The sequence below is a fragment of the Eucyclogobius newberryi genome, unplaced genomic scaffold, assembly GCF_026437365.1.
Source record: "Eucyclogobius newberryi isolate DKJ021-1_F unplaced genomic scaffold, fEucNew1.0.hap1 SCAF_1, whole genome shotgun sequence".
In the NCBI taxonomy this organism is placed as follows: domain Eukaryota; kingdom Metazoa; phylum Chordata; class Actinopteri; order Gobiiformes; family Gobiidae; genus Eucyclogobius; species Eucyclogobius newberryi.
In genome coordinates this window covers 10,023,608-10,046,813 of record NW_027315723.1, presented here as the reverse complement: position 1 = coordinate 10,046,813, position 23,206 = coordinate 10,023,608, and the positions used below count along the sequence as shown (strand labels likewise).

Genomic DNA, 23,206 nt, shown 5'->3' with positions numbered 1-23,206 from the left:
CGTAGTACGGTATGCTTTACAATTGTGAGATGCAACCCTAATATTTTGAAGATTGGGCCTTGATATTGTACAGGATTGGCCAAAATGTGGGCTACAACTTACGGGTGCTTTAAGTAATAAACATGTAGCTTTCTGGAAATGGAAACTAAAAAGTAGTCGTTTCATGCACTGGATTGTTAGTACTGGTACAGATATGAATACAATTTTACATTTTGTATTCAATTAAAAAGTATGTGACGAACATATTTTGTACATGCTGAAATGAAATAAAAGTGCTTGCTTTTGTTGAGATTAGTTCTAAATCATGTATGAATGTTGATGTTTTGACAACATTGGTTCCTTTTTAAACTGGATGTCTAAATTACTCAAACAATTTGATGTTCTGCAGCTGGTCGGCCTGTGGCTTTGACTTCATTTGGATGTTTCTAATAAACAGTTTAAGCGGTAAATTGAGCCACATGATCTGATGCGCACAGCAGTGGAAAAGTCTCAAAACCAGCAAGAAGCAACGTTCAAAAGGCCATCTACTATCGTTGAAATACAGTCAAACCAAACAGGTTTCCTTAAAAAGAGTGCAGTAGGCCTTTATTTAACACGGTAGTGCATTTTTGCATACATAATTGGTGATCTTTTGCACATTACATTCAGTATTTTGCCACAGTTAACACAAGCAAACAAAATGATAGAATTATATCCACAGTCACCTGTAGCAAACATTTACACATGTAGGCCATCACACTGAACAGAAAACACTACGAGTTGTTGCAGGAGAGTCCAGAAGCATGCCCTGTAAATTAGTCATAACTTTATTTTTAAGCTGTTTGGACCACTATAAAGTGAAATGTTAATATTTTACATTGGAATTGATATTAGTCAGTTAATACATGCCCACTATGGAGGACATTGATTCCCTCAGTCAAACATAAAACACTACATGAGCTATTGTCCAACAGAGTGAAGTATTGCTTACACATCACAGTCAGTGAATTGAAAGACCTACAAGATCATAAAAAAAACAAAATTAAACAATGAGATTCCGACAAACAGTTTAGGATTAGAAATCAGCTCGGACACGCACGCGCATGCACACGCACGCGCACGCACACGCACACGCGCACACGCACACACACACACATCTTGTGCAAAAATATTTCCATAAGGAATGAATTGGATATAATCTAAAGTCATGGCACATTAATTTCTCTTTCCACAAAGGATAAATAGTCAATAATAAAATAGAGGATTGCCAGGAGAATACATAAATATGTTAGGAAATGACGTCCTACATTTTTTAGTCTATTTGGGAAGTTTTCTAAGTGCAAAATGTTTTAAATTTTGATTAAAAATGTGACATCCTTTCATGTGATTTCTTTCAAATCTACATTACAATTACAACATTGACAGATCACAGTTCTGCTGTTGGTCAAACCAGTTGCTTTGCTACACATTCACCATCAGTAAACTTCAAAGTCCATAAACAGAATGTCAAATGGTGCAGCAACCATTTACAAGAGACAAAACCATTAGATTTAGCAATATCTGTTTGACTACTGCAGTTTTGGCATAGTCTGTAGCCAAGCAGACTATTTTAGCTCTAGCTTTAGCCACAATTGCCTTTAAAGTGTATTTCAGTCACTCAAGCAAAACATTATGACCACTGACCGGCGCAGGGAATAACACAGATTATATTGTCATCGTCACATTTGCATTTAAAACTATTTGCTCATAACAAGAGAAATAGGAAAGGTTTTAAGAGAGTATGACAAGACCCTTATTATGACGGGTAGACGACTGGGTTTGATGATCCCCAAAACTGCAGCGCATGTGGGGTGTTTTTCAGACTGCAGTGCTCAGAAGCCATCAACAGTTTCCCAAGAAATGCTCAAATGAGATGACTTTCCCTTTCAACAGTCAAACCACTCACAAACCAATTGCTCCCGTTTCCACACTTATTTAGATGGCCATAATATTATGCTTGATCAATGCAATAATGTAAGTTTCCATTTACATATATTGACTGAGAAGGATGTAATATTGAGGGTTTGGTCCCCGATGACACAAAATGGCTGCCGCTGGCCATGTTGGCACTGGTCCTTGATTGATCCAAGTATTTAAAGCCATGACATTCACCAACTTAGTCAATATTTTACATCCACCATCTTTCTTTCTTTCTTTCTTTCTTTCTTTGATTCAATTTTGTGGTGTGCAGTAGTACGTCTGCGATCCACAGTTGTAATTCTGCGGCGTGGAGTAGTAGTTGCCCTGGTGCTGGTTGCTATAGTTATTTTGCGGTGTCGAGTAAAAGTTATGGTGGTGGTGATGACTTTGGATATTCCCGTAGGCGAAAAGCAGGGGCGCGGTGGACGAGGTGGGCTGCGCGGACATGATGGCGCTGCTGCAGGTGCGTGGGCTGGAGCCGTACCAGGTGGAGGCGCCCGTCTGTGGGGTGGAGGAGAGGAGGCTGGTGCGGTCCGCCCGGCTGGTGACGCTACGGGACAGGTCGTCGTCACTGTCGTAGCGTCGGGGATTGTCGAAGAAGTAGGCACGAGAGCTGAAGCTGTGGCTGTTGATCATTCCTCCAGGAGCCTGAGAGAGCAAGTTGAAATATTACGTCGGTGAAAAGAAAAATATGTTTTTGTTTTGTTTTTGTGTTCATATTCAGCAGTGGAAAGTAATCAAATACAGAAGTAAACATACTATACTCGAGTACAGTTAGGTTAGGTATGTGTACTTTTAAAGAAGATCATTTTTTACTTCTACTTCACAACATTTTTTAACAGGACTAAAAAATAAAAGTACTTTACCTTTACCTGAAATTGTTGATTTTAGCACTTTTGTAATTTGAGTCAACGTCCCAAATTTTTGCTAACTAAAATATACAAATATAAACAGCTCGAACAGCCAAAATCCTTTAAAAAAAAAAAACGTACCCCCAAGTCTGAAATACTTTTTACTACTACAGGTACTTTTACTTCAGTAAATGTTTTCATGTCGTACCTTTACTTGAGTAAATATTTGCTCCTGTATCTGTACATTTACTTATGTAACAAAATGGAGTACTTAAAATCACAAAACAACCCCTATCATTAGTACCATCTAATTTGTTAAAAGGGGTCTTGCACAAATTGACAAAAACATAAAAAAATAATTAAATGAAAATACCAAGTTTTGGTTGGGTTTTTGGACTCGGAAGAAAACCACCACGAGGCTTGTCGGCAGCAGCTCCCAGAAGAAAAGAATTATCCCAAATATGATGTACGCTTCACCAGTAATTTCCTGCACGTCGGCCTGCAACAAAGACAATTTATATGAAATAATAAGTCATTGTGACATAACTCCCAGGACAAAAACCCTAGCTAGAAGTATTGGGGAGTACAATATGAGACAAGTAAAAAGCGTGTCAAAATCTTAATTCAAGTTTAATTGGGAACAAGGAGATCATAATTAAAACATAAACAATATCAATATTTCAAACACTTTTAGGTGACATGAGGAAAAAATACTGTTAATTTTTATCAGATGTGAAATCGAATTGTCATTGCAAAATATTTTATTTCTTGTGATAACCATGATTTTTTTTTATGTATTATGCAGCCTTAATAGTGTATTATTGTTTTTCTAGTTTTGGTGGAACTTTGTTAAAGGTGCTCTATGTAACTTTTCTATTGGATTAGGCCTGTCACAATAACACATTTTGAAGTGAGTCACAGACATTGCTTTATCAAACTATGACAATATAAAATAACACTTAACAATGAACCTAAAGCCACAGAATCCCATTAATCCCTTTTCTAAATGTACAATATATTAAAAAAACATGACCTGCAAAAATACAAAGCCAAATAAATCAAAATAATCCGTCATAAAAGTTCCTTATTCAACTTTTAACAATATAGAAAAAATGTATTTGAAAAGAAAATGATACACAATACAATTACCAAATCCCAAAAATATTGCTCCAGTTATATTTTTGGAACGATGAGTCGATATAGGAATTATTGTATCAAGCCTAGTAGGAGTGTCCCTCACAGCTTTGTAACCATGGAGATGGCATTGCTTTGTCTTGAATGTATAGCATTAAACATATCTAAACATATTTATCTTAATGGACACAAGCAGATAAAGTTACAGGTTAGATCTGTGGAGAGGTGAGCCCGCTCACAGTGAGAATGCATGTTATTTTTGAGCAATAATAACACTCCAAATGAAACAAATGCTGGATACATTTCCTGGCCAAGAAATAACAATAATTTCCATTGAGTTGAAAAGTTTAACAACTTTAATTTGCAATGTGGATTATACTTTTATTGTGCACTTGTTTGCCAATAATGACCCACTGTTTGCACTGTTGTCCTTTCAGTGCTACATATATATTGTCTAATTCAAACATGGGGGGCAGTGCATTGACAGCTGCCCACAGATTAGCGCCATAATTTCTAATGTCAGATTATGGTCAGCATGGAGGTGAGCGCATCAGCCCTTTGGATCGGTCCATCTTCTGTCATGATGTGGGTCAACACACACACAGAGGATCTTTATAGCCAAACAAAGCCCTTTGACCCACTAAGCACTGCCTCCCCCAAAACACACAAAAGAAACAGCTCGATGTATTTCTGTGTAATTCACCTGATCAGAAACACTGTACCAGCCATAGTTAAAAGGGTTGGGCTTGTCTTGCGGTGACAGAGAGACCGCCACCAGGTTGTAGCACGCTCTGGAAACGTAAAGGAGAATGATCACAGCTCCTATGGCAGAAGCTTGGCACACCGACGTCCCCTGGAGGAAAAGACATATGTGTCAGTACACGTTAATAATACAGACGACCGGATTGAATTTGCAGGAAGGGTTCATATTCCTACCTTGGATTCTAGGTAAACATTAGCCGAAGACATCTTGGCAATTTTTAATATGCAGACAGCGAGCGAGATGGCACATAGGACAAACAAGCTGTCGTTGATAATGACCCGCGCCAAAACAGCATGTCGGATTGTAGCGTCACTGCAGACACAAGTATATGTATTCATAAAGTATATGTACGTGTAGCAATATACAATTCTACAACTATACAGTTTCATTTAGAATGTGTTCCCAGTTTATACGGTTTTGGCATATCGTCCCATGATTTTCTTTTCTGCTATTTGTAATACACATGTGATATTTTTGTATTTCTTTAAAGGTGTAACTACAGCTACCTGCTTCATTTAGGAGCCCACACTTCACTGTGATTGGTTAAATCCAAATGCCACTCACTGAGACCATGACAGAGGCTGACCAATAGGAGTAGTGGGTGGGGAAAAGTGTGTTTTTGAGCAAATTGCTACAAGGATCGAATTGCAATTTTGAACATATTATGTTTTAAATCGTGTGTTTTTCATTTGCTTTTTGACGCCTCATCCCATTTGTAAAAGAGATGCTTATAACTGCCATTCGCCTTTGCTCATTTATCGAATTGCTTCTCAATCTGTTCTATATTTATGCCTTTATACTTTTGCTCATCATCACCAAGTTTCTGTTTTAATTAGTATTCATTTGTTTTTCTGAAGTGTTCTTACCTTGGTGAATCAGAGCGCTCCAGAGCTCCTTGCACTAACAACGCACATGTAATATTCACCACCAGGAAAAATATGCCTAGACTCAGGAAGAACAAACGCAGAGGGACCCTAGAGACAGAAGAGGAAGTTGTTAAATCGAAGTTACAAGGCATTAAAATTGAAATAGTCCAGACTTACTTGTACTTGTTAAGTTCGGGAGAGTACTTTGCTTTGGCTTTGAACATAACCTTAAAGGAGGCAAACAAAAGCAGGTCAGGTGGGTTGTGCTGGGAGAGGAGTGTGAACATAACATCGCATGTGGAGATTCCTGAGTCATGACATGCATTCAACAGAACAAAACTAGGGTCATTCACAATCTAACCTTCACTTCAAATTGTCATAGAACAAATAACAGTCAGACAAGCAACTTTGAGTGATTCACATGTGACATACTAAGCAAACAACGGCCCCAAACAAACATGAACTTGAGCACAAGTTAAACCAGTGCAAAATAGGCTGCCCCAGATTCACTTTGCTTTCTTTGTGGAATGGTGTTTTTGCATTTAAACACAGCTGTAAAACATATTCAAAACCACACAGAAATTGTCCATATTGGCCAAAATCTAGAAAAGAAATCTCACTGCAATTATAATTAGATTCAAGAATTAGTTCAGATAATTCACATTTTATACAAAGGAGCATTAGCCTTTGAGTGAAGTAAGAACTGTGAGAGCTTGTTTACTGAGGTATAGCAAAGGTATAACAGCCAGTTGGCGCCATAGAGACGGGACATTCTGTTGCTTGCACAGGCCGCCCAAAAAATGGCATCCGTTTGCAATTTACTTGATCAGTGAGAAAATTGGCACTATGATTTGACTATAAGGTAGAACAAATCCAACTGCCAGTCAATGGAGTCATTTCACCATAGCAACAAAAGTGCATAAACTGCATATACGCAAGTTATACATTAGTGTTTATTGATGGTTTTACAAGCGTTATTGGGTGTTCGGGGAAGTTATAGTTCAAAAGCAGAAGGAAATCACATGGACAGGTTTTTGAGTCAACAGAAATCTCCTGTGTCAGGCCAGAGTCACATTGGTGTGGCGAGACTGATTTGAATGGGTCAGGTTGCGAAAGCATTGAAGTCAAATGCATTTAAATTAAACTGCTCTGAAAATGAAAGAGTAAATTAATGAAAATTACTTTCATGTTTTTTTTTTTTTTTTTTTTTTCTACATTATTTATGAAGCTTTTTTTGAATATCTTATTACCATATTTTCCGGACTATAAGACTTTTTTTCCCCTACTTTTGGCCGGGGTACAACTTATACTTATATTCATACTTATATACTTATACTCCGGAGCTACTTATTTGTGATATTATTTATTACTTCCACACACCGCATTTCATACTCCAGTGCAACTTATATATGTTTTTTTCTTCTCTATTATGCATTTTGGCTGGTGAGACTTATACTTCGGTATAAATACAGTATAAACTATTCCTGTATCATAATGGACAAGTGGGTAGTAACCCGGTCATATTTTGTGACAGTACAGACAAGGGATGTCAAGATTATTATGTTAAGCAATAATCGTGATTATTCAGGTCACAATATAATCGTTAGAACCAAAAATAATAATTGTGACCATTTTAGCATTTTGTTCAAAACTTAGATCAGAAAATTGACCTACATTTTTAATCTGACTGTTATTGTCACCTTAAAATTTATCTTGTCTTCAAGAGAGTTCAGTTTTGTAAAGTTAGTTAAATAAAACAGTTATAGTTAAACATATTAAGAGCACGGAAATGTGTTGTTTGGTCTCAGTAATCATGAATAATCATTAAATCGTGATATTAGCGTGGCATTCCTAGTACAGACAATACATGCAGTAGAATGTTGTGGTAGTACAGTAATGATAGCTTGTAGTTTCTTTACAGGCAGTATTTCTTATACTTGGACACAGTATTTTAAAAAGGTAATAAGGAGGTTTAATAAGGACATCCGACTTTGGCATTACTAAAACATGCTCTGATCTGTCTACTTGTACCCTGTGCATGTTTTGTACCTTGCTTAACATATATTTCATAATCCTGGGTTGCATTCAAAGATACATAAATCCAACTACACACCATAAAGCATTATATTTACCATAATAGCCTTAAGTTCAACATGATTTATTGGCCTTGCTCACGTAATTCAATGCATAAATGACTCCAATGACACAGCAATTGGCACCTAGGTTTTTCCCCCCTCCTACTTCCCATTTCACTGCTAGGATGCTGGTCAGCTGACAGACATGTGACACATTGGTTTCATTACCTTTTCAAAACTAGGCCAACATTCGGACAAGACAAACATCCTCTTTTGTTGAAACATTGAAAGACGTGCTACTTTTGCTCCTACTGTATGTGGGAAAACAAAATAGTCCTTGACATTTGCAGTTGGCAGGTGTTGAACAACTGTGACTGACCAGCTGTGTCCCTATGCCCCCCCCTCAATCTCACTCTTTCTCTGTCTGTCCTTCTCTCCCTCCCTCTCCAGCCTGCCCCACTATTGTCCTCCTGTCCCGGGACGGCAATTCAAGCTTTTATCATGTCTCCCCTGGACATAACTGCTACTCTGCAATGGACAAAGCAGAAGCCAGAATCTGTATACGGAACATTAAACCACATTAGCCATATTCAGACAGCAGCATAGAGTGGATTATCTACTGCTTTTACCGGGATGTAAATGAAGACCAGTGCTTGTCAAGCTTTAAGTGAAACATTAGACAACAAATAACATTTTAATTAGTGAACCTAATACCCCTAAATGTGCAAGTTCTTAATGAAACTAATAGGATTAAACATGGTGAACATGGCTGGCAGACAGACAGACCCAAACCAGGAATAATAGAACTTTTTTGCTGACACTTGAAAACCATCAGAGAAAGCCTACCAGTTTAAGAACCATTCAAGTGGACTATTTATCAGTGAAAACATGCGGATGATTGTCACATTTGTGTCACAGACAATCAAAAAAAATGGCCATTGAAAGCCCTAAAGCGCGGCCGGGTCCACCTATACAGCAAGATGAGAAATATTCTTACAATAGGCTATGTTTTCCTTTATATCAGTCCAGTTTGTAATTAATAACCACATCAAGAACAAAATAGTTTAGAGGGCAGTAATGGATCACACAAATTGCAATTGTGTCTTCCTGTATGTAATACACTTGCAGCTTATGAAACTTGGGGCTCTGTAATTCAAAATCAATGAAGACGATTACATCCTTCAACCCCCATGTGAAAAGACACGATATTGAGCCAAAGTTAATTACAAGGCATTGATGAAATTGTGCTGTATGGTGTATCCACTGGGGCTGCTGCAGCAACTGAGAACAATGGGGTGCAAAGCATATTGGAAAGTCAAGTCCTTCAGGAGCAAAATTGTGTATAATGAGAAAAGTGGTATGAAATGTAATTAATGTAAAAACCATAGAAGTGCAGAGTCAGTTGTATTTCTGAAATCAGGTCATAGTCAACACACCACACACGCACGCACGCGCGCGCGCGCACGCACGCACGCACGCGCACACACGCGCACACACGCGCACACACGCACACACACGCACACACGCACACACGCACACGCACGCACGCACACACACACACACACACACACACACACACACACACACACACACACACACACACACACACACACACACACACACACACACACACACACACACACACACACACACACACACACACACACACACACACACACACACACACACACACACACACACTGTGTTCCTACCTGTGTGAAGTATAGATTGAGCAGGCAAAGGGTAAAAAATTGTAGGCAGACTGGGCAGCAGTACAACACCCAGTAGGCCAGGGGCTGGAGTTGATTGGCCTGCACCATATTTTGGAAGTAGAAGGAGAAAAGAGTGGTCCTAAGAGCTGCCCACAGCAAACACAAGAACAGGAAAACACTCTGGTAGCTGAATCGTTTGTGTCCATAGTGCAAAATGAGCCAAAGCTGTAGATAGACGAAAATAAATAGGAATGAATACAAGACGGTGTGCAGGGTTGTCAGGCTGAGCTCTAGTGTTGGAGAGATTGCAGATCCAGTAGGGGACTCCTTTTGTGAGGTAAACAACAACGAGGGACTGACTTCATCCCCCGCAGCAAACATTTCCACAGACGCTCTGTTTTAATGCATTACGCACAGCAAAAAAAAAAAAAAAAATCAAAACGCTGGGTCAGAGCCTTTCCAAATCCATCGTAGACAAAAACAAATAAGAGCAGGATATTTTGAAAAGAAGTGGCATATTGGAAGTGCGTTAGTGTTGTAATCCGATTAAGAAGTGGCTATGATACGGGGAATTGTTTTGAAGGAAAAAAGAAGAAAGAAAACAACAAGAGATCCCCCTGTGAATCCTGCAAAGCTCCTCTGCACAAAACAACTTGAGGGGGGAAAAGCTTCAGATCAGCTGTGATGCAGTTTACGGCCCGCCCCCTTCGCTCTCAAGTCACGGTGAAACTGCAACATCTTGAGCCGCCATTTTGGGTTGCACAAAGCTTGTTTTTGACACAGATCGTCTAGTCTTCGGAGCCGGAGATTTCACCCAGTTTCCGAGCCAAAGTTCCCAAGTGAAAAACACCCTCACGCCCATTTAGCCATCCTCTCATCTGATTGGCCTAATGTTCTGCCCAGCCTTCGCCATTTCAAGTCTCTTATTGGTTTAAAATGATGTCAGCTGCAGAGATGTCCTTGGTTTAAAAAAGTCCTCTTTGTGATTGGTTAGATTTTTCACGTGGGATTATTTTACCAGGATGTACGGCTTCAAAACAATTTACAGAAAACGTAGTAAGTTAGCAGAAATGCAAGTGAAAATAAGTAGCCTTTCCTTCAAAATAATCGTTCAAATGTCAGAAAAAAAAACTTAAACTATGAGTTCAGCCTCTATATAACCTCATGGAAGTGTGCTTATGTGATAAATGGTAGCAATTTACTTTGGGGAACACAATGACACGTTAACTGTTTAGGTCACTATAATTGTAATAGCATTATTTTGAAATATAATAGGAAATTGTTACACACACGGACTAGCTTTATCACCATCCTTCTGCAAAGGAGAAGAATTTAACATGTTTGTGTCATTTGAGTGTTTTTGTGAAAATTACTCAAAACGAATTTAGCGTTATGCTAATTACCGGATCGCCATGCCAATACGGCAATGCTATATTGAAATAACAACTTGCACTTGCAAGATCAGTCCAACTATGTTTTCTAACCATTGAACTACATGATGATCTCGCCTTCTTTTAAGTTTATCGTGTAAGTAACATCTGGCAACATCGTTATTTACTAGTTTGTATTCAAGCTTGCATGCACATTGCTTTGGATGTTATAATTTCATCACGGTATTTTAGAACAGCATATGAAAGTGCAGGGCAGAATTTGTGGTTGCCAAGTAGTCATCATTGTTTCATGTGTTTTGGGATTGTCCGATTTAGAACCGTGAGTTTTCTTTCAACATTAACATCCCACTTGACTTTGCAACGATGTATCTGGATCCTAAAACCGTGGCTGGATACCATTGGAATGAACTTTTGTAAGCAGAAAAAAAGGCTTTCTCAAACAATTGGTGGCCACAGCTTGAGCCATCTGTCAAGGACTGGGCTCCAATACCACTTTATAAAATATACTGAATTACCATCAAAGTTAATTTATATGAAAACAACTGACTTAATAAAAAATAAAAATAATAATGACCTGACATTACCTGACATTGGGACAAATCCATTTTTGCATGAGGCAAAACAATTGCGTTAGAGAATGTTTGATTATATTAAAGCATATACCTTTTTGTATAAAGGGGAAAAAAGACAGAAATGTTGCTGTTTAATTTACAGAATTTAGTAAACATTTGTTATCCTTTTTAGGGACCCCACCCCATAATAAACTTCAATGTCAGCGTGGTTGTACGTGGCTGCGCTCCTGCTCTGGACCAAGTCGGGCGGATGCATGGAAAAGATGAACAACTCAAATCTAATTGAATTCATTGCTGCAGACTTCTATGAGAAACTTTATTCCGGGAAGATGATGTTTATGTATTTTGAATGTGGAGGTAAGAACTTTACTAAGATACAGTCTGAAGTTACTATATTATATTACAACAATATGTCTTATTACAAGAATATGTCTTCAAATCTGCAGGGTCTCCATCCATATCCTTGTTCCTGGTGGAGTTGGAGAAGGCGGCCGATGTGCTTGAAGACTATGGGGTGCTGGTTGGTAAAGTAAGTCTGGATTTGACCCAAAATATATCACAATTTACCTTTCAATTTAATTTGATCATTGCTATATATATTTTCAGGTGAACTGCAATAAAGAAATAGTTTCCAAATATTGCTTGGAAGACAAAATATTGCAAACAGCCTTCCTATTCAGGTATAATGTGTAATCATGTATTTAGTTGCGAATGTTTTCAAAAGTTACCAATTGTTTCTTTTAGGAATGGTAAGGAGTTTCTGAGTTTTGATCTGGACACTGTTTTTGATGTCAACGCCATTGTCTCCGAAGTCTTGTTGTAGGCATCGCACACACGCTATTCAAACAAACAAATTGGATTATTTATTTCTATATAGCTATATTTATTTTCTTATGTTGCTTTCGTTGTTCCAGTGCAATTCTGCGTGACGAGGTGAGATATGTCCACACTGATGCTGACCTGTTGGCGATGGAGAAGAGTGTTAGAGGGATGAAAGATATTGCGTTAGGTTACGTCAGCAGTCTGGGTACTCAAGGTATAAGCAAATAGAAAATATCAGTAACAGTGATGCATGTATTTTATAGAACATACAAAACAGTATTAAAGCAGAGAAGTTAAATTGTTCTTCTGTTTTTCAATTGTATCTATATATTTCTTGTTGTAGAACACAGATCTATTATGGAGACAGCATTTGTGTATGGATCAAAATACCAATTTATTCTTATAACCGGAGGCCCTGTCCTAAAACACCTTGGGTAAGTCATCATTTCATCTTCCCACTTTACAGAAATTAGAAAATAATCTTGTTTTTCTTCTTTGTTAGTATAAGTAGTTCATCTCCCTCCGCTCGAGTGTGGGTGCTGCACTGTAGAGACCACAAGGCTTTAACATCAACCAAATCTGGCCGGTGCCCTTTGACCCGAATGAGAAAACTGCTGTCCACTCTTAATCTTCACTCTTTCCTGCAGCTCATGGATGCTCCTGTGCTGGTGAATAATGCAGAAAGTTATTCCCGTTTTCCTGAAATACAATATTATATATATTTTTAAATTTTCTAGACTGAGACGCATGAAGACCCCTCAAAAATGCCACCCCAGTTTCCCTACAAGCACGTACCTCAAGTCTTTTTGTTCTCACATCCTGAAACTAAAGATATGGACAAGGAAACTGCTCACAGGTTGGCATGGAAACTCAGAGGACTCGCCCAAATGGTGCTCATACACAGGTAACAGCATAATATTACCAGAGGCTGTCTAATATGTGACCTTACCTTACCTAGTGATGATATTAATAATGGCACTGTATATTACAGATATTACGCTCTCAAAATGCAACAATAATATCTGCAATAGACTTAATGAGTGTTTAGAAATGACTATACAATATGTGGGGAGTGATTGTCTTTACTATGTTTTTATTATATGTTTTAGGGGAAGTCTTGCTGTTCAGACTCTTAAACAATACAATGTTGCATACAGACTGCCCGGAAAGGTACTGTACAATAACCAAGCAATGATTCTAATTGCCTTGTCCATGTAATTTTATTTATTAATGTTATTTTAATATATATCAACTTATGGTTCATACATCCAGAGCTTAGAGTATTTGACCTTACACAGCATTGAAGAGGTGCTGGACCTATTCACAAATGAGGACACAGAAAATGTTGTTGAAAGAGAAGAAGAAGAAGAAATTGAGGATTTTGAGGATGAAAACATTTTTGGTATTTAAAATACTTTAAAATTCATGTGAATATTATAATGGAAGGTTCTTGAAATAATTATGTTTCATGTTGTTGCCTTCAGACCAGCTGGACGATGAAGTTGCTGCCTCTGTCTATTTAAAACGAGGCCAGGAGCTTGACATGGACGTTTTTACAGAACTCAATACGCAGAATTTTCACAGTGTAGTTGCGCAAAGTAGTCTGACGGTGGCACTGTTCTACCTCAAATGTGAGCTACAAACCACCACAGAACAGATAAACAGTGTTATCCATCTGTTTCCTCTGCCTAGAAATTAAATAGTGTGTTTTTTGTCTTTTCACCACTAGGGGACGCTGTTTCGATGGCTTTCCTTGAGCCTTTTGTGGAAGTAGCAGAAAGCCTATTAGGTAATTGTTCTTTAATTACAGAGCTGGGTAGAGTAGACAGAAATTGTACTCAAGACACATGATATATTTCTCAAGTAGAAGTACAATGTAGTGGTAAGAATAAAAAAAAAAAGTATTTGGAAAAACTACTACTCAAGGAAGAGCAATTGTAACATCTGATGTATAATTTAAATGAGATTTTATTGGAAGAACAAAACATTAAATCATGCTCAAATGTTGGTATATCCATAGGATAGACTACAAACATTTGAAAATATAAGTCTGAAGGGGCGCCAAAAATCTTTTTTCAAATAATTTAATAATGTCAACTTAAAGCATTAGTCATTTCAAGAAATACTCACAGTGGAAGGCGTAACTAAAACTTCTACTCGAATAAGAATACTGTTACGCTACTATGTTGGAAGTATTGGAAGTATGGTGTAAGTACTCTGAGAAGTACAATTGAATCAAAAATAATGAACAAATATGAACACCAGCGCTAAACGAACTGATATCATTTAATTTCAGACGCCGATATCGATGATGTCCAGATGTGTGCGGTGAATTGCGGAGAGTGGACCGACCTTTGCGCTGGGCAGTCTGGCACACCTGACCCCATTCCATTTCAGCCAATCACAGCCTTCCCTGCCATTTTGATACTTCGACCACGAGAGCCCGCCCAGCGCTACGAAGGCATGCTATCAAGTCAAGCACTGTACCGCTTTATCCTGCTGTAAGTCCCACTTTTATGTAAGACAGATTTGAGGAAAAACGACTAAATAGAACGTCCCTACAGTGTTCTCGAATCGTGTAAACTTCCTGTCTTTGTAAGCCCTGATGATAAAACCCAAATAATCTCCTTAATTCAAACTGCCCATTCCAATAAGTCCATCCCAACTAAAACATGAACTTGGCCTGTATGTTTCTTTTATGACTGCTGTTGAACTGCTGTGGGCAATCCTATTGGGAGCTATTGGAATTTGTTTGGAAGTTCTTGTTCTTCTAAAATATGTTTTAGATTTGCGATGCTCTGAAGGGATTTTCGTAAATATCAAGGGGCTATACATTTTCAGTTACATTTCCTGCAGTGGACAGAGCGATTTGACATATTGCTCTCTATATTGCGCTGTCATGCCGTCCAGATCTCTTGTATCTTTGCTATCAGCAGCAATTAAGCACAAAATGTTCATTTTTTGGGCCAAATAATGCATGTTTAAGTTTGAATTAGGGATGTCTACAGAGCATCATAGTGTAATGTCTAATTAGCCAAGTTATTGTCATATCATTTGGATGACATACTGTGGTTGCACGTTGTATTTTGACACCTTTCACTCCGAAATAACTTCTTGAGCAATTCCAGCTACTCAGTTCGCCAGTTCAACATTTTAATTTAATTTTTAATTTTCTGGCCCATAGGCTTTATTGGACAGGACAGCATTTTTCATTCTCGAACCACTTATGTAGAAACACTGACCATTGCACACCACAATACTGCATAAAGCTGCACTTACATTTGCTGTGTGACCATGACCTTCTTGACCGCTGCTTTAGTATTTTACACCCACTAATGGCACTACGATAAAGCTGCATCCTGTGTTTATTATTGGCTATGAATGATATGGTACAATCTGTGTGTATTGTCAATTTATTTATCATGTTTTATGTATTTTCATAGGAGCCGAGTCATATCTCCTCTTGAATTGAATGACGCTGATATTGCTTTATTCATGAGTGGGGCCGTCCATCCTGACCTGCCGGGAGACACCGTTGATAAGGTCCTGGGATTATTTGACACACACTCACATCCAGGTAATATAATATGAATAGATACTGAGTGCTTACTGTATCTTTGTCCTCACAACTCGACTTCACTTTAAAGCCATGAGAAATGTCAATTGAACATTTCTTGGCACATACAGTATCTGAATATATTGTCGTTTTGTGTAGATAATAAATAGTACATTGCTTTATCTCCAGGTCTATCTGTGTTTGTTGAAACAGCCAGAGCTCTGAGAGGAAAGCTGCTGACAGGACTGCTGACGGATGGCCTGGCACTAAAACGGTAACTGCTCATTCCTCTTTCAAGGTTGTGTACTCACTCCTCAACTTCTCATTTTGGATTTGAATATACATAGATTTATTTTCTGATATGGTTCAATTAAATCAAAATATACAACAGTGTACAAATCAGGACTCTTCTTTATGGTGAAACGTGGTATAAAACATACAGAAACGATAAACCGTAGGAATATGTCTCTGTAATGAATATGATGTATTTGATTTGTTTATGTAGGGCGTCTGATCACAAAGCAGACCTCCCCGCTGTTTTGGTGTTTCCATCATGGCGAAGAGACCGTTCCCCCTCTGTGTTGCCTCTTCCCTCGTCTGCTGAAGAGTTAACGGCGGATATAAACACTGCGCTGCTTCAACCTGTGGTAAATCTCATTGTAAACACAAGTATAGTCTTAGTCACAAGATAAAAGCCCCTCAAATGTCCCTCTTTGCTTACATTATCTGCAAATCTGCTAATAAAAGGCAATAGATACATTTTAGAGGACATTTGTGCTTTGGAAAATGGCGTTATGTCTAAAAGGTAACATGTGTGAATCCCATATGTTTTGATTTAGTTTTGTATATGCATCCAATGGCAGACTATCGCCTAACGCTTGCATCTAAACAAAGGAATGAGCTTATGCTAAAGCTCACTTTGATAAAGTCATGGTAGGTAGATTTACATCAATGTCAAATAATGTTATGTAATGTTTTGGTTTGAGGGTCTTGGTCATCGTCGATGCAGTCATTGCATATACAGTATATATATATATATATATATATATATATATATATATATATATATATATATATATATATATATATATATATATATATATATATATATATATATATATATATATATATATATATATATATATATATATATATATATATTTATTATTATTATTATTATTATTATTATTATTATTATTATTATTATTATTATTATTATTATTATTATTATTATTATTATTATTATTATTATTATTATTATTATTATTATTATTATTATTATTATTATTATTATTATTATTATTATTAATATATTAATATATATATATATATATATATATATTTATATATATATTTATATATATATATATATATATATATATTTATATATATATATATATATTTATATATATATATATTTATATATATATATATATTATTTATATATATATATATATATATATATATATATATATATATATATATATATATATTATAATATATATATATATATATTATTATATATATATTATAATATATATATATATATTATTATATATATATATATACAGTCTTAGCACATGTGAGTATTTTCATTGTGTATTTTAATTCTGCTTCAGGAATGTCTTGAAGTTACCATTGAATAATATTTTAACTTCTTTCTGCTTGTCAATAATAATAATAATAATAATTATATATGTATGTATTTTTCAAAAGCTTTCTATTGTGGAAAAGTGAAAACGTTTAGACGGCTTCAATGATATAGTATTATCAAGATAAACTATGTAAAGGTGCACCATGTAACTTTTCAGGTGGAGTGCCCACCACCTGCTCGTCTCCATAGTGATGTTATTGCTTTACCTGGAATGTTTTTAACAGTGTAGTTCTAAACTATTGCTCTGGACATAAGCAGGTGACGCCACCGGGCCGAGTTACAGGTCAGGTTTGTGAAGAGGCGAGTCTGCTCACAGTAAGAATGCATATTTTTGCACAATTAAAATACACGTAACTGAATAAATGCACAATATATTAGTTTGATACCGTACTGTGGAACATTCCAAGCAAGCAATAAAATCTCAAGACAAGAGACAGACAAGAGGCAAGAAAAAGACGTAGGCTTCACAGAAAAGTTACATAGTGCACCTTTAATATTCCTATTTTCAATGCTTGGAAACAAATATATGTGTCTCAAAAGTCAATCAATACTTATTTTTACCCAAAACAGTTTAAGGATTACATATAACATGAATAATTTGGTTTGTAATTGTTAGTTCATTTCATAACAGCCCTTTGCCTTCACATTTATAAAATGCTTTTTCTTGAGATTAAATTGCGCTATGGTATATTGCTCATAATTGCTTTCGGGTCCAAAAGTCTTGCCTCTTTCAGCACGTTCTTTGCTGATCGCCTGTAAAGCAGTGGCAGCTGTTGTGTCAGCAAATGGTTCTGGTTTGTGAATGCCACATATGCCACAGAATCACAGCAGAGTTTCACTTTACAAGTTGCATTTCTAATTCAATTCAAACTTTAACCCTCCCCACAGCCCGAGCTAACCGTGGCCACCCTGCCGAGCGTCCTGTCCCGGGGTAAGACTCTGCTGCTCCTCTTTGTGGGGGAAGAGGAGGACGAAATCGGGCAGAAGCAGAACAAGGCGCTGGTGGGGGAGCTGAAGAGAGTGGTGGAGATAGGAAGCACAAAGATGGAAAAATACTTGCCCTGCTGGATCCATTTGTGCGTACCAGTAACCGTTTTGTATGAATTGTCCTTTTTATTGTAACACTAGACATTTCTGAAAAAGTGATAATCGTTTTAGAAGGGCGATCAAATTATTTCCAGGCAAACGTAATAGCGCATATTTTTACGGGAAAGATAGTCATGTCCTTTGAAAAGATCCTTTATTTTGTAAAATGACTACAAATTGCAATGGTTTGAAGTGTCCCCTTACAGGTTTTCATACCACAATGATAGTTTAAAAATGCTCTTTTTCAGGCACTTTCTTTATTAGATCTTGTGGTCTTGTTCTAGTTCTGCTATTGTTTTAGCATCAATACTTGCTCAAATGAGTATCTAGTTCAGAAACTAGTTTTAGTATTGATTAATGATTGATTTTTTATATTTTTGTCAACTCTAATGCATATAAGATGTCGAGTATGTATTTTAATACGAATAATAGTAATTAAGTTTGCATTAAATGTCAACTGTATGTTCAATGTATTTAGTATTGTATAGAGCGCTCATTTTCTAGTAAAGAATCTACACAATTTTGTTCTACAGTTTGTGTGATGAAAGTTTAAGCACTTTGCCTTTTAAAGAAAATGTCTTTATCAGAAGGTGCACAGAGGACATGTGTTCTGTAGAGGCATAAATAGCGTGCAATGTTTATTTACTATGTAACTCCATTCCTCCATTCGCCTGTACTTCACCTCACCTCCAGTGTTCTTTCTGTCTCAGAGGCCGGACTCCAGCCGGTATCGATGTCCTTGGATCGTACCTTGGCTCGGTGCCTCCTCTGCCCTCTCTGATCCTCACCCACAATCCATCAGCAGCGGAGATCTACCAGTATCCTCCACGGCATCCCATCACCGCTGCGTCTGTGCTGCAGTGGCTCCGGAGGGTGGAGCAGGGGAGGGAGCAAGCGGCAGGTGAGCACAGTGTACGGGGACGTCAGGGCGGTGACAGGGATATGCTGCAATTATACGTGTTTGTGATCAAGTCGTAATGGAATGAAATCAAAGAATGGGAAAACATTGGTCCCAGGGTTGGACTTGGTCTATAGATTGATTGATTGATTGATTGATTGATTGATTGATTGAGTTTATTTTGTACATAAAAAACATCAAAATCTAAACAAATGTACTACCAACACAAATCTAACGGTCGTTTTCTCTGACTTATCGCACCTAAAACAACCCAACAATGAACATTTGTGGTTATGGTTCATAAATAGGGGGACTGAAAGTTTAAAAAAAAGTTAGTTCAGGGGTAAATTTGAGTGCTTTGAAGGTGGAAAGGCGCTATTTAAATATACTGTAATAATAATAATAATAATAATGAATCAAATGATCTGTCGATGGATTCATAAATAGTAAAGATTGAACCAAAATATTCATTACTGACCCCAACTTTCTTTAGTACTATTTATTATTATCCCATACCAAAGTGGAGTTGTAGTGAATTATATATTCAATTGCTCTGTTGATTTGAAAGAAAGGGATTCCACACAAAAAATCCATAACTGATTGGAGACTATATCTGTGATATAACAGAGCTGATTCAACCTTGGCCCAAATTGTACATTACAAAGGGTAAAGTCATTATACCATATGGATGAAACATTATGTAATACAGTAAGCTCCCTCATACCTTTTTTTTTTTTTTTTTTTTTTTTACTTTCCATCCTCCCTTGCATGCAGCCGTAATGGCACACTTACCGTTGTGGTTTAGCGTACTTAAAACCACCGATGCTTCCTCTGCTCTTTTCTCAGCGCCATTCGCCTTCTGTTTACTCTAATTGCGCTCTTAAAATTGTGTCTAATTTTGGCACCTGCTGTTAAAGTGCACTCAATGTCCAGATACACATCCATAAAGCCAAGACGGTAAAACATCTCTGGCCTTTTACATCATCATATCTTTACGTTACGACGCATAGATGAGTAAAACATTTGCCAGAGTTGGATTGACAGCTGCGCAGTGGAAAGAGGTGACATTTTGCCCTTCCTCTAAGAGATTAGGTGTCGACCAGAAGTGGCGATGACTTTGAAACAATAGACTGCACGGAGCAGGATCGCCTTTGAAAGCAGATTCCAACGCAGTGGCACTAAATTTAAAACCTGCAGTGGTAATTAATCACGGTATGCAAACTTTCTCCTGACAAAAGAGATAAGTTTGTGACGTCAGTTGGAAAATGTAGTAAAACACTTTGGAAATTGTCCAGGCGTTTATAGAGGACAGCTTGACAGAGATTTTCCGTGAAGGAAGATGGATAGACTAGACGTCATAAAAAAGCCACATTTATTCTGATTTCAGTGTTTTTACCACACCATGTCATTTGTTTTTCTTGCTTAAACTCTTATACTTCAAATAACAAGCAACAGAACGTTAAAATGGGTTGTTAGGGTTGATTTTTTTGAAAGGGTAGTAATGTGACAAGGACAGCTCATGTTAGGGTGATTTATTATGTGGAATATATTGACAAAAGTGTTCCCAAACAGGAAGCTTAGAGTGAAAAAAGCTATGAGATTTATGAAGGCGGTTATGAGAACTTGAACAAGGGTTTTGGTCTGATGAATAACTTTGTACCGTATGTTCCGAACTATACGTCACACCGGCCAAAAAATGCATAATAGAGAAGAAAAAAACATATATAAGTAGAAATAATGAGTATGAAATGCGGTTGCAAGTGTGAAAATAACAAATAATATCACATACAAGTATATAAGTATAAGTCGGCCAAAACTATGAAAAAAAGGTGCGACTTAATACGGTATTTGCACTAATCATTTGCCAAACAGTAATTTGTTTTAATATAGACAATAACATTGACATCCACATTGCTAAAAGTACTTACTCATGTCTCTTCAGCAGAAATGTAAATAAGAAGCTTGAGATAATGGAGTCTTTCAAATAACATTGTTCAAACTTCCAACTGTTTACAGCTAATGGCACTCACCCACTCTGCCCTTTACTTTGGCCGTATTTGACGTCACTTCTCGCTTAAACTTGTCCTGGACCCCTCAGGCTGAAAATGTGCTTGCGTCCCATTCAACATTCCATACATTCTAGGGAAAGGTAAGACGACTACAAATTCAAACTTGTTTTAATGTTGAATTGTGTCTCTATAGGGGTGTTGGGAGAGGTGAGCTGGCCTCCTGTCGCCCCGTTTTATGATTTCCTGGCGGTAATGGATAAGAATGACCCCTCTTCTGCTCGGCAACAACTGCCACGACAGGGAAGGGAGGAGGAGGGGGAGGAGGAGACCAGAGAGGAAGATGGAGAGGTGAATGGTGCAGAGACTGAGACAGTAGAAGAAACCTCGGTCAGTAAACCTACTCCAGGACCAAACCAACACACCGAACTCTGACCTTTGGATACTACACATGAATTAAACAGCACTTTTTTACTATTTCATTTATGTTTTCATTTCAGGATAGTTTATTTTCCTTACACTGGATTATGATGGACCAAAGACACTATAATATTTCTGTATATATATATATATATATATATATATATATATATATATAGTAGAAAAAGCTTCAGTTGTAGTCATCTGGACTCAGTTTGAAAAAATAGACGTTTCGACTCTCATCCAAGAGTCATTGTCAATAACAGAATTTAGGTCGAGAACTCCGATATTAATACTGTTCTGTGGTAAGACCCGCCCATTGGGAGGAGCCTTCCTGAAGTAGAAAGAGTTGTTTGTTTCAACAGAAACTCCCCTTTGTATCTACCGAGCTAGCCTATTCAGAATCTTAATGGGCTATTAGAAACCTCTTTGTCTTTGTGAGACCCTGGCTCGACCACCCTGAGTACCTGATTAGCATCTGAATGTCCTTTACCTTTCCAGGGGTTCAGAATCCCATTATAAATAACAGGAAGATGAAACCTAAGCCCTCCATTTCTGTTTAAAGAAGGTCTTTCTTTTTTAACAAAAATAGCTTCCTTGACTCCTCTTTCAAACCATCTTTTCTCCCTGCTTAAAACCTTCACCTCACCGTCTTCAAACGAGTGATTAGAGGCTTCAAGATGGAGATGCACGGCGCTCTGAGGTCCTGAACTAGTATTTCTTCTGTGCTGATAAAGCCTCTTGTGTAGAGGCTGTTTCGTCTCACCTATGTAACGTTCTTTACAACTTTCTTCACTGCATTGGATCGAATAAACTACATTGCTCTGTTTTTGAGTCGGCAACTTGTCCTTTGGGTGAACCAGTTTTTGTCTTAAAGTGTTTCCTGGTTTAAAATAAACAGGGACTTCGTGTTGTCTAAAAATTCTCTGCAATTTTTCCGACAGGCCAGACACATAAGGGATAGAAACACCCTTCCTTCTCTGTTCAGTTTCCCTTTTGTCCTGCTTCTTGGTTCTCTTCACTCTGTTGAGAGCCCAAGCGGGGTAACCACAGGCTGAGAGGGCATTTCGGACATGTTTTTCCTCTTTCTTCTTGCCCTCTGAGCTGGTGGGCACACCTTGAGCTCTGTGTTGTAAGGTTCTGATCACACCCAGCTTGTGCTGTAGTGGGTGGTTGGAGCCAAAGAGCAGATACTGGTCCGTGTGTGTAGGTTTCCTATATACTTCTATTTGGAGTTTCCCGTCCTCAATGCCATCACATCAATGCTGTGGACCCACATATTAGGTTTACAAGAGAAGACACTAAGGAGAATCGCTTGGCCTTTCTTGATTGTTCCACGATCAGAGGAGAGGACGGGAAACTCCAAATAGAAGTATATAGGAAACCTACACACACGGACCAGTATCTGCTCTTTGGCTCCAACCACCCACTACAGCACAAGCTGGGTGTGATCAGAACCTTA

General features: G+C 37.6%; 2 protein-coding genes across 4 annotated transcripts in view; one reads left to right on the top strand and one right to left on the bottom strand.

The window, feature by feature from the left end:
* Nucleotides 1–558: 558 nt before the first annotated feature.
* The window catches only part of gpr137c (G protein-coupled receptor 137c), an 88,122-nt gene continuing 65,474 nt past the window's right edge, over nucleotides 559–23,206 (bottom strand). The window contains exons 1-8 of one of the 3 annotated variants that reach the window (XR_011930148.1): nucleotides 9,340–10,162; nucleotides 5,730–5,779; nucleotides 5,553–5,660; nucleotides 4,860–4,998; nucleotides 4,627–4,776; nucleotides 3,163–3,288; nucleotides 1,948–2,586; nucleotides 559–1,901 (exon numbers count right to left, since the gene is read on the bottom strand). Coding sequence is in view for 2 of the 3 variants with exons in the window: in XM_072463863.1 (XP_072319964.1) it covers nucleotides 2,191–2,586; nucleotides 3,163–3,288; nucleotides 4,627–4,776; nucleotides 4,860–4,998; nucleotides 5,553–5,660; nucleotides 5,730–5,779; nucleotides 9,340–9,720 (1,350 nt within the window). In the remaining variant the exon portion in view is untranslated. Of the gene's footprint in view, nucleotides 2,587–3,162; nucleotides 3,289–4,626; nucleotides 4,777–4,859; nucleotides 4,999–5,552; nucleotides 5,661–5,729; nucleotides 5,780–9,339; nucleotides 10,163–23,206 lie in introns of those variants that run through there. The other 2 variants (XM_072463863.1, XM_072463735.1) reach the window with 2 other exon arrangements.
* On the top strand, nucleotides 11,481–21,851 carry txndc16 (thioredoxin domain containing 16). The gene is made up of 19 exons (XM_072463625.1): nucleotides 11,481–11,659; nucleotides 11,749–11,831; nucleotides 11,909–11,982; nucleotides 12,047–12,121; nucleotides 12,217–12,338; nucleotides 12,468–12,558; nucleotides 12,627–12,792; nucleotides 12,862–13,028; nucleotides 13,234–13,294; nucleotides 13,397–13,526; nucleotides 13,609–13,755; nucleotides 13,854–13,913; nucleotides 14,421–14,625; nucleotides 15,568–15,701; nucleotides 15,870–15,954; nucleotides 16,186–16,327; nucleotides 18,223–18,410; nucleotides 19,131–19,321; nucleotides 21,521–21,851. Exons 1-19 carry the CDS (start codon nucleotides 11,500–11,502, stop codon nucleotides 21,757–21,759), a joined length of 2,520 nt encoding a protein of 839 aa, XP_072319726.1. The 5' UTR covers nucleotides 11,481–11,499; the 3' UTR covers nucleotides 21,760–21,851.